Genomic DNA, 11,086 nt, shown 5'->3' with positions numbered 1-11,086 from the left:
ACTTGCATACCACAGGATCCCACATCCCACATCCCACCTTGCCACAATCGGCGTCGATGCATGCCGCTCGGTGCGAACAAGCTCTGGTGCAGAATCACATCCTTCACTGCCACCCCCGGCAACGGAGGGGAAGAAAAAAAAAGAGCATGGAACAGATATCTCCTCCACACGCCCCACGAGCCCAGAGCCGGTACCCAAGTGCTTAAAAGTGTACTATTTAGAGTATCTCTAGCGGATACCGGCTTCAGCAGTAGACCTGTACCGTCTGTAGCAGCCAGCCAGTAGTGAGAGTGAGACGTTCGACGTTCGACTCTTCGATAGCTGAGAGTCGAGTCAAGAGTCGAGCGTTGAGAGTTGAGACGATCTACTTGCCTTCCTCCAAGATTAGAGCAGCAACCTTCCACTCCAGTCTCCAGCAGGCCTGGCAGATGGGACGACCTGGAATGGAAATTCTTGCATGCATCGGAGCTAGAGGGGGGGCCATTGTCTAATGTCCATTCCCATTCACCGTCGACCAGCCGGTAGGTACTGCTGCCTACCACTGACTCGCTCTCTCGCTCGCTCACTCACACAGGTCGCATTCTTGGTGGACCGGAGGGACGATGATAAAAATGATACCAAAACGATCGGGACAGCTGCTACGGCCTGACGATCGATTGCCGTCGCGATAATGCGTGTGAGGGAATTGGCGATTGGGATGGCGTTGGAGGACGGGGGGTAGGGCGTGGAGTGTTGGTGGGGGGTGATGGTAGTGGAGGGTAGTGGATGGATGGGGTGGATGGGGTGCAAGAGGTGGGTGGTGCGGTGGTGCTAGTAGGTCTGATGGTGATGGCGGCGGCGACGACGACGGAAGAGGTGGAAGAAGCGGCCATGGCTGGATATCGATCATGGACCGACGAGGAGAGGAGGGCAGATATGAGGTTATGACGTCGTCCACCGTCTCGATGAGCATGTAGAGCGAATGTGGAGGATGTCACCCGCAAGTACCGCCCTCTGCGAGCCTTCTCGTCTTTGGACGGGAGCAGGCAGCAGCAGCAGTATCAGCAGTATCAGCAGCAGCAGCGCAAAGTCCGCGCTCGTCTGCCCCCCTCTACCCGCCGCGTGTCTGGAGTATGATGCTCACCGCTTTCGCTTTCCCTTCCCCCCCGCTCCCGCTGCGATATACATCATGATTACAGCTCGCATCCGCTCCGCTCTACTCCACTATGATGGGTGATCTGCTCCACTATGATGGTACTCCATGGTACTTCATCACTTCTCCCCTTAGCTTCGAGCACTTATGAAATATTTACGTGCACTTGCCTCCTGCTTTGTGTGATCGCTGCTGGCTCGTGCTTGTTCGTGCTTGTTCTCTGCTCTGCTCCCCCCTCTGCACCTAGCTCCGAGTTAGACCTAGCCCTCTCTGCTTGCTCCCACACCCCTCTTCTCTGCCAAACACCAGTCTTCTATTTCTTCTGCTCGCTCCCACCCCACTCCTCCTCTTCTTCTCCTCTCCTTCTCCTCCTTTCCTTCCCAACTCCACAACTGTTCCAGTCCTTCCCAGACTGTATCAGTTTCTCCCCCACACCCACAAAAAAAAACACTCGACAATAACTTCGACTCTTCACGACAAAACAACGACCAGGCATGCTCTCTCTCTCCCTTTGTCCCAACCGCGGTCGTCGCCTTCTCGATGACGGCTACCCTCGCAGTGTGTGGTGTTAAACAGTGTGTTCAGTTTGCTTCAACCCGCGATAATATAAATCGCCATGTCGAAGCTTTTCATCGGGTACGTTTCTCTCAATTGCACTGCTCCTATCCCCTCACCTGTTTCACACCCCTTCCCATTTTGCCCCGCAATTGTCGGCAGTGGTTGCGGTCGCAGTGGTTATGGTTGCACACACAATTAGCCTGCTACTGCTGCTGCTTCTGCTGCTGCGAACATGTGGGGCGATCGTCGCACCCCCAGCACGCCACTTTACTAACAATAAACTTGCAGAGGCCTTGCCTGGCACACCGATGACGTGACTCTTCGCGCCAAGTTCGAGGAGTTCGGCGCCGTCGAGGAGGCCGTATGTTTTACCCCCCCCCCCCTCCATCACCCCGCTTCCCGGCTTAGAAGCACACATGCCGCCTATCTCGGGATGACGTTAATCCTCTCCTCATGCAGGTCGTTGTCAAGGACCGTGACACTGGAAGGTCGCGCGGATTCGGATTCGTTAGGTTCGCTAGCGAGGAGGACGCGGACAAGGCTGTAAGCATATCCCATTTACCTAACCGTTATTTGATTGCATTGTCACTAACACTTATCGAACAGGTCAATGACATGAACGACACTGAGTACGCATCTGCATCCCATCTGCGGTCCGCTTAATGCTGACAGGAACAGGTTCGATGGACGTAGGATTCGTGTTGACAAGGCTACCGATCGCCGTGCTGGCGGAGGTGGCGGTGGTGGCGGTTACGGAGGTGGCGGTGGAGGCTACGGAGGTGGCGGAGGTGGTTACGGAGGTGGCGGAGGTGGCTACGGCGGCCAGCAGGGCGGCGGTGGTATGTATTTCCGTCCATCGTGACATCAGTCTTGAGCACGACGCTAACATGTCTGATTGCGTAGGTTACGGCGGCCAGAGCGGTGGATACTAAGTAGCGAAGCAGTCAAAAGTCCGGTTGCGAAGCTAGAACACCACCTTTCACATACAATGTAACGGATCGTGTCTCTTAGTCCTTTGTCCGAGATCTTGATCGTTGGTTTTCGTTTCAATCACACATTTCTGTCGTCTCATTTGCTGTATACCACACGGGCTTCTTTCTTGTTTTTCTTGGTGGCTGCAATCTTCGGCGCAATCATGGCTCAATCTGATGGAACGATTTCTTCAAGTCCCCAGTCAGTAATGGAAATGAAACGGTTCATCGGTCAATCATCATGGTCTTTCTAATTACATGATGTTGATTCTAGTGCATCATCTCGGTGTCTATGTCCATTTCCCCACCCACTTGTACTAATTCCGTCTCTTCCATGACCGTGGCCGGATGATGGCTAGGCACCACCGGCTGTTCATCCTCCGAATGGTCGACACCATTGAGTCTAGCTTCCGCCTCCAGGAGACATACCTGCCGGAAAAGGCTCCGCACGTGGTTGTCCTTCGACTCTGGACAAAGCTCCTCGAGCGAGTGGTTCAGCTGGTAGAGATATTCTTTGTTCTCGCCGGAGGGGCCACATGAGTCGAAGATGTGCTTGGCAAGCTCACTCTCGCCTGGTACGCCGTTGCGGGCCGCGAACTGGGGGTTCTCTGGGGTGCCTGAAGATGAAAGGTTAGCTTCCAGAACAGTGAGATGGTTCCTACAATAGGTAGGTATATAGTATGCCTACCGATGTATACGAGCGCCTTGATCGGAGGGAGGTGTTCATCGGTGTGGTAGACGTCCACGTAGTGAATCGACTGGTGACGGCCTCACATCAATGCCATGTTCTCCACTACGGAATTCGCTGGGGGACGGAGAATACTCACGTAACCATTGATCTCTCTGATATCGAGGTATCTTTGTTGGTTCACTCGTTAGCACCGCTCGCTCGTTCATTCCCCAATTGTATAGGTGTATAGGTAGGCGGGGGTACATACTCCTTGACGCTCTCGACCTTATCCTTCGGAATGCGGTACGCCATTCCCCAAACCTCCTCGTCGGCGCCGTGATGGTCACCAAGCGTCTCCCAGACGCTCCGCTCAACGAGTGTCACCACACGCCCAGGTCTAGAAAGGCAGGAGTTTCAGTGTCAGCCCTCACTTCAGCCCTTCTCCTTCCCTTCCTTGCCTTCCCTTCAGCCCTAGATGGATGGAGGGGGGAGGGGTGGCCTACGCTTCCGGAGTTCCTCTGTGGTCCTCACTGTTTTTGTGATCGGGTCAGCTATCGTACCCAGCCATGTACGTACCACTGGTCCGAACGTCGCGGGTGCACCCGGAGGGATAGAATATTTACCTGGCCTTCTGCAGTTAGATTTCGTTCGACAGACAGACAGGCAGGCAGATTCGGGCGGAAATGGTACAGTACCTGCCAGAATCGTCGAACGTAGTCTTTGATGTAGCCGGGCATCTTGTAGTCTGTGTGTAGATTACATCTCTCGTTATCACCGGCGACCTTACGAGAGGGAGAGAGAGGAGGTGAAAAAACACATACCGTAGTCCGGCGGTGGCTTCCATATCAGAGATCTGAGCTCAGTCACGAAAGTCAGCCTTTCTGCCTGCCCGTCCGTTCCGCGAGCAAAATAGCAATGTTTTCAAGGCGGTAGGGTGGTGGTGGTGATAGAGAGCGCGAGAACTTGCACGTACCCGTAGCCAAAGAGGTAGAAGTCTTCTGTTGCTGCGAACTTCATCTTCAAGGCTGCTCGGCGATACTGTTTCGCGTGAAGAATGAGAGGAACAAGCGGAATAGAAAACTGGATATAAATTGTCAGAGCGAGTACTAGGTAGGAGTAACTTGTAAGCGTATAGAGTAATAGAGTGACTTGGCGACATCCCGGGGTGTGTTTCCCAGTGCACCACCCCTCATCAGCCCCAGCCACGAGACGATACGATAGATCCATGTAAGCAGCCCCCGACCTTGTGCTTGCTTGGTTGCTGCTGCCGCCGTCACCCCTCCTCCACCTCTACCTTTATACGACCTCGTCTCAACTACTCCTCATCTCCTCCAACTTGACCATCACCTCCGACAACAGATCTTCGCGACGATCGACAAGACATAGCAAGCGGGCTCGTGAGAGATTATTGCAGGTACGATACGCAACTCGTCCGCGTCAGTCCAGCCCCCCGCCGTTGCGTCGCATCTATGTATCCTGGACGCACGTGGAAGCTAACAAAGGGAAACGTAGGACCGACAGATAGATAGATAGATACGTACTCTATTGCATTCTTCTTTCGCTCCCCCGATGGCGTACTACAACTCGAATCCCGACGCTCTGCCCGCGTAAGTTGTTGTCCTGCCCTGCCCTCCTGTCCGCTATGGATGAAGCTCCAAGAAATTATGACACTGTGCTGATGTCTCTATCTTCTCTCTCCACAGCCATGCGGAGCCTGAACAGGTTGGTTATAGCACTCCTCCTCCTCCTCCAGACGCACCCACGCTTCACATATACGCACACTTCGTATTCTATTCGCGCCTGTTGCTGAAACACTCTCAAGGCAGCACAAATGATGGCAGACTTCCAAGAACGTCCAGCCGGACGCCCGCAGCAGCAGGGGCAGCAAGCGCACAATTATCAGCAGGGAGGTTACGGGCAGCAGCAACACCCCCAGCAGCAGCAACAGCAGCACCCCCAGCAGCAACATCCCCAGCAAGGATACGGGCAGCAGCAACATCCGCAGCAACAGCAGCAGCAGTACGGCGGCGGCGGCGGCGGCGTACCTGGTCGCGGTCCCAGCCCGGGATACAGCCAAGCTCCCCCGCACAATCAGTTCGCCAGCCCGCCGCCGCCTAACGCGTTTGCCAGTCCGCCTCCACCGCAGGGATATGGACAGCGACCGCCGCCGGTTTCCCGGCCGCCGCCTACTCCGGCGCCGCCCGGCGGTCCCGACCCCGCTCTGTTTCCGCTGTTCAAGGCGGTCGATAAGGACGGTTAGTAGTACACCCGTGTGCGGGTGCTCGACTCGAGGAAGTGAGGGTCTGATGGGCGCCGCAGGAAGTGGACAGCTGAGCGAAAAGGAGCTGCGCGCTGCCCTGGTGAACGGTGATTGGACCTCGTTCGATCCGCATACGGTTCGCATGATGATCAGGTACACGCTTATCCCGGTTTCATGAGGGGATCGATCTATTCCTAACTCCGGAGAAGGATGTTCGACACCGATCGCTCGGGCACCATCGGATTCAATGAGTTCTGGTTGGTGGCCCCCACTTCCGAATCATTTCTCGTGAAGTAGTCGACGTTGGGGGGCTAATGGACGTATATCCAGTGGACTGTGGGGCTTTCTTGCCGCGTGGCGCCAGCTCTTTGACCGCTTCGACACGGATAAGAGTGGTAACATCTCGTACCAAGAGTTTGCGAACGCTCTTGCGGGTAGATGACTGACCTTTCCTCCTCCTCGACGGGAATCTTTCTGACGCCACGGCACTCGGCCCCGCAGCTTTTGGATATCGGCTGTCCCCGCAATTCGTGCAGCTGCTTTTCAGGTCATACGACCGAAGAGGTCAGGACTCCTCGCCGCAGCCAACCCAGCAAGGTGGGAACGGCTTTTTTCTGCACCAATGGGGGGGGGACAACTATGTTGCGCTGAGATGGGTGCTGATCTGGTTGATTTACGCATAACAGGACAGAACGCCATCTCGTTTGATCTGTTTGTGCAGAGCTGCATCTCGCTGAAACGCATGACGGAGGTCTTCAAGAAGTACGACGATGATAGGGATGGCTTCATCACCCTCAGCTTTGAGGAGTTCTTAACAGGTACGCAGACAAAACATATTACATCCATCTTTCCTGCCCTTTCCCTTTCCCTTTCCCTTTCCCTTTCCCTTTCCCTTTCCCTACCCCCCAACCGCCCTACTCCCCCCCACCTCCCCACACCCTGCCACCGCCTGAAGGCTGCTAATGCATGGCACCTTTGTCTGGGTCTTTGTCGTTCCCGGTAGAAATCTTACGGCAGCGTTGATTGATGATGATGGTAATTGGTGTGTTGTGCTGTCCCCCCGCTGAAATCGTGTGTGTGTCCTTTTCGGGTCGGTTTTTGGCGAAATCTAGTCATGAGAATCACGGTAGACTATGCTCTGGAAGGGAACAATGCGGCTTTCACGGCGTAAGGTAAAGTATGGTTGGAAAGAGGGAAGAGACACCTGGTAGAGGGAGGGATCGGGGTTTGGAATGGGGTCTTTGCTGTACTGTGCTGTCTGGTCTGTCTGTGCTGTCTATCTGTTCATTTGGTTGAAATTACATCCTTTTTTCTCCTTTTTTTTCCTTTTTTTTTCGTGTGAGGCGGCGGTGGGTGAGGTGGGTGAGGTGGGTGAGGTGGGGATAGGGTTGATACAAGTTGTTGTTAGAGTATTCTATGTCCCAGCCAGCACCGTCAAACGAGAATACCTACATAGCAGCTGCCAGATATTTTCCAAGCCAATGCTCAAGGACTTCGTGGCTCTGCCAGTTTTCTTCCTATATATCTGCCTTGGCTTATACATACCGGTATTGAGTCTTGGATTGGTAGTTCGAAACGCCACTGGGGAAAAAAAAACGGCACCTTGGAAATGGCTACTGGCCAGAGTGATAGATCATGCTACTCGGCGACTACCTACCTCCACCTACCTCCACCTATGTAAAATATATGGTTATCCCCTCCCCGCGGGCCGAGGAGTGGTCTGCTATGTATCGCTATCAAGCGGGAGGGGAGTTTGTAAAGTAGTTCTCTGTAGTAGTATGCTCAGCCCGTAGACCTATGGCATGTACTATCATTCGTTGGGATACTTATTCGGGAGTCCGGTATTGGTATTTGGATGTGTGATTTGTTTCTGTGTTAGGTTTTGCGTTGGTTTTATCGTTGATACGCCGGTGGATAGTGGAGAGGAGAAACACTCGGTGACCAGTGGGGCAGAAAGCGGCCTTTTGTAATCAAAAACTGTCGTGGTCGAACATGGACGAATGCAAAATGCCGAAACAGAAAAAAACGCTGGCCCCGCGCAATTTACCAGACGCCCGGTCAGCTCTGGTTCTTGCTGGATGTTGTCCCAAGGTTTGAATTGTCTCGGACCACGGAAACCAAAATGCAACGGAACGATGAATCACAAAGACCAAAAGCACACTTAAATGTCACAAGGTATGGAGTAGTAGGACCGCAAGATTCATAGCCATCATTAACTCCACCATCGCGCATTCCAATCTCGTATCCCCACAAATACCCACCACCAAAAGAAGATTTTCATCTACAGCCCACCCCACCAGTGCCGTGCCACCACCACTACTCGCCGACATCCCTGCTGTTCAAGAAAGCATAGATATGGGCGGGCAGCTTGTACTGGATCATGCCGGCATAGATCATGGCGGATTTTATCCTAGCCCTGAGTTCGCCGAGCTTCTGATCCTTGTTGGCATCGGTGTATCCGCTCTCGCGCAGCTCCTGGCACAGCCGCGTGCAGCAGTCGACCGCCATCTTGAGGAGGATGCCGACGTTGCGCGCCACCGTTTCGTGCAGCGTGACGAAGTTCTGTGCGCGGCGGCGGATGTTGCCGACGTCGCCGCGGGGGTCGAGCGGGATCACGTCCACGTGGTCGATGATCTGCTGCTGGTTAGCTGTGTGTGCCCCAGGGAAAGGAAGGCGGATGGGGGACTTACCGAGAGACATGCTGCCCACTCGCCCATCTCGTATTGCCTCTTGGCCTCCGAGATCTGCAGTAGAACACCACAGGCCTCGCGATTACGCGGGTTGATCTTACGCGCGATGTGGTTGTTCTTGTACACTGTGAGCATGTTGATCGCCAAGTGCGTAGGATCATCAACAGAGGCAAGCGACATGCTGGAGCCAGGAGGAACGTTTGACCCGTGAAGGCCCTGGAACGGGATGCCATCGTCCAATGCGATGTGACTAGACAGATACTTGTTGAGGATCTGTACGACTGTATCATAGTCCTCGGCAAGATGGTACAGCAGCACCGCATCTGCAGCCCGACCGTCGTCGTCCGCTTGTACGGCCGCCTGTTCGGTGATGGTATGAAGGAATTGGTCTTGGTCCGAGAGTTTGATGAGCTTCATCCGCTTCTCGATCGCCCCCTTCTCGCGAGTTCCGTCTGCACGAACGTCGCCCAGCAGTTTGGTGAACTCGCGGGTTGTGAGGACGAGCTCCCGCAGAGCATCGTGGCAGATCTTGAGCTGGGCAGGACCGACTGGGTCGGGAAGATCACCGTTGAGACATATAAGGGAGAGATAATCTACTGCTGCCTCTGTGTCCGGGGTGCGGAAATCGGAGGTATAGTAACCAATCATCCGAGGGAAGTTGATCCGTTTTTCGCCATTTACGCCCAGGGTGAGCAGCTCCAGAGTCATTGGATTGTCAGACGGCCTCAGTAATCCGTAATATGTGAGGGCGATGGCAAAGTGTACTCCGTCGACGAACTGGAATCCGTACAGATAGTGAACAGCCTAACCCGTCAGTGGAATCCTATAGTGGGGGGAATAGTAGTCCTTACATCCTCGAATAGTCCGCACATGAGCAACATTTGGAAATACAGGCCAAAGTTACTACCCTTAGCCATGAAGTGCTTTGCGCCGAACTGCGAAACACTCTTCTGGAGATCGTGCAGGGTAAAGACCTCGTGGGCAGGCTCCGACGTCCGGTCGATTTCCCTCGTCAAAACGAGCTGTAGCCACATCCAATCCTCAGCCGTGGGCATGATGTTGGGGAGTGATCGCTTCGCGAGCTCACACCGTCCAATGATCTTGTACACTGCCGGCTTGAAGGGATCTTTGCAATCCTCCATATGACGGATGCGGTTGTTGTACTCGCCGTTGATACGATCATGAAGCGGCCGGGACAAGCGGCGGTCTTCGTGGGCTACGTACGCGTGCAAGTACGATGCAAAGCCCCGATCAAGCTTCTGGAACTGCGCCAAATGCTGCTGAACATAGCTGTCTGCATCCTTGAGCAAACCAGCACGGATCAGGTAGAAGACCATCGCCCAGCACGGCACTTCGTTGATGGATTGGAAACATCTGACGTCCCAGTCTGGCTTGTCCTTATTCTGAGCCATCTTGACATTGATGAAACCACGGAACTTGTTAAACACTGATGGCACACCTCCAACTCTAGCGATCTGGGGGTTGTCGGAAACCGCCTTATCGACCACTTGGTTGAACCTGATTTCCCTAGTCAGCGCCACGCCTCATGGAGCTATCGAAGATACCGAGCTTACTGTTTCTCCAAAAATCGCCTGGAGCCCTTCTCAACACGCTTGCGGATCCGGCCTGCCTCCTGTCCGTCGACTGCAGTATTCAAGATGTGATCTCGTACAAACCGCCGTTCTTGTGCACCTCCAAAAGGGTTGTCTCCGCCGTCCTCGCAAACGATGTTACTGAGTAGGCTCCATGAATCTTGCAACTGTAGCGTCAACTACCCCGAAGTGTTAATAATTCCGTCTTAGGCGAAGAGAAGTACAGTACGGGACTCACCATATCGCCGCCCGTGGCAGCTGTGAGATCACCAAACTCCTTCATGATCGCGAAGCTCCCCGATCCCGGAGTTGCGCTCAGCCGTGTGAGGTTCAAATTCTTGACTGCCTGGGAATATCTCTGCTGCCTCAACTGTACCGGTCTCGAGAGCTCCGCCTGTGTCGACGAGTCCACATCGGCAAACAAGCTTCCCTGATACATCGAAGCGGTCTGCTCTGTTGGTCTCGCCGTGACTGACTTGCCCAGTACGCTCTGTCCCAGATTCAACTTCGCCCAGACACTGTTGGTACCCAGGTTTCCACCGTTACTCGCGGGGCCCACAGATCCGCTCAATCTTGACCGTCCGAACGACGACGCACCGAAAGCGCTCAGCCCGAATCCGCCGTTATCGCCGTTCTGCGCGGTGGGCGACGGCTTTCCTCCGAGCCCGAAGTGCTCGAATATCCGCTGCTTCTGCGCTTCCCACTCGGTGGTGACATTCTTGGCGACGAACGAATCGAAGTCGCGGGCAGTACGGCGCATGCCCTCCTCGATCGATGATTCGACGCTCTGGTCTCGTCGGTTGCGGAGGTACGACTATTTCACGTGTATCCGGGGTCAGCAAGAAAAACAAACACATGGCCGGACAGGCAGCTGGAGGATGAAGCTCACCTCGACGTCGGTGTCGATCGGTCCCGACGGCTCGTAAGCTGTTTGGAAATCGATTGACTCCAGATCCCTCAAGTTCTGATCGGCATCGATGCCTCCGGCGCGGAGCAGGTAGCGTCTGCGCGATGATCCCCCATCAGTACACCTCGCATTCCCTTCTCCGAAGGGTATCAAACATACGCTCTCGCATCGGTTCGTCCGGGGACAGTTTTCTTTAGCTCTTTGGCGCGTCGCTCAATCTCTCCCAGGCCGAGCTGGATGGACGGGAGGTCGGCGTTGTCGGTTTCCTGGCGCAGCTTCCGCGACTGCTCGAGCAGCGAGCTGAAG

At 54.5% G+C, this 11,086-nt stretch overlaps 4 protein-coding genes across 4 annotated transcripts; 2 read left to right on the top strand and 2 right to left on the bottom strand.

Annotated features, from left to right (window-relative positions):
• Positions 1-1,979: 1,979 nt before the first annotated feature.
• Positions 1,980-2,552, top strand: BZA05DRAFT_343036 (uncharacterized protein; the record flags this gene model as incomplete). Its single annotated transcript, XM_051481062.1, has 4 exons — positions 1,980-2,051; positions 2,150-2,233; positions 2,297-2,319; positions 2,369-2,552. Coding segments are annotated over 4 exons (363 nt in total), but the record flags the coding sequence as incomplete, so codon positions are not given.
• A 355-nt stretch (positions 2,553-2,907) lies between these two features.
• Positions 2,908-4,550, bottom strand: BZA05DRAFT_409434 (ChaC-like protein). Its single transcript, XM_051484797.1, has 8 exons — positions 4,305-4,550; positions 4,153-4,184; positions 4,022-4,076; positions 3,835-3,861; positions 3,600-3,728; positions 3,489-3,519; positions 3,350-3,419; positions 2,908-3,278 (listed from the first exon to the last, which is right to left on the bottom strand). Exons 1-8 carry the CDS (start codon positions 4,346-4,348, stop codon positions 2,932-2,934), a joined length of 735 nt encoding a protein of 244 aa, XP_051335867.1. The 5' UTR covers positions 4,349-4,550; the 3' UTR covers positions 2,908-2,931.
• Positions 4,551-4,900: 350 nt separating this feature from the next.
• Positions 4,901-7,001, top strand: BZA05DRAFT_460597 (uncharacterized protein; the record flags this gene model as incomplete). The annotated part of the gene is made up of 9 exons (XM_051487664.1): positions 4,901-4,938; positions 5,035-5,053; positions 5,154-5,586; positions 5,651-5,744; positions 5,801-5,848; positions 5,922-6,025; positions 6,093-6,155; positions 6,278-6,409; positions 6,595-7,001. The coding sequence occupies 9 exons, from the start codon at positions 4,901-4,903 to the stop codon at positions 6,612-6,614; spliced, it is 951 nt and encodes a 316-aa protein (XP_051335866.1). The 3' UTR covers positions 6,615-7,001.
• Positions 7,002-7,655: 654 nt separating this feature from the next.
• Positions 7,656-11,086, bottom strand: BZA05DRAFT_169928 (Nup93/Nic96-domain-containing protein; the record flags this gene model as incomplete). The annotated part of the gene is made up of 7 exons (XM_051479194.1): positions 7,656-8,225; positions 8,282-9,085; positions 9,133-9,799; positions 9,856-10,052; positions 10,112-10,687; positions 10,763-10,877; positions 10,940-11,086. Coding segments are annotated over 7 exons (2,824 nt in total), but the record flags the coding sequence as incomplete, so codon positions are not given.

This window comes from Tricharina praecox (assembly GCF_024521635.1).
Source record: "Tricharina praecox strain CBS 144465 chromosome Unknown BZA05scaffold_30, whole genome shotgun sequence".
Classification (NCBI taxonomy): domain Eukaryota; kingdom Fungi; phylum Ascomycota; class Pezizomycetes; order Pezizales; family Pyronemataceae; genus Tricharina; species Tricharina praecox.
Note: the sequence above shows the minus strand (reverse complement) of the source record. Positions and strands in the feature narration are given on the sequence as shown.

Coding starts and splice junctions, on each gene's coding strand:
- BZA05DRAFT_409434 (XM_051484797.1), bottom strand. CDS start 4,348: ATGAAGTTCGCAGCAACAGAAGACTTCTACCTCTTTGGCTACGG. Junction 3,729..3,834: donor CACAGAGGAACTCCGGAAGC/GTAGGCCACCCC, acceptor CTGCCTTTCTAG/ACCTGGGCGTGTGGTGACAC. Junction 3,279..3,349: donor CAAGGCGCTCGTATACATCG/GTAGGCATACTA, acceptor TTTCATCTTCAG/GCACCCCAGAGAACCCCCAG.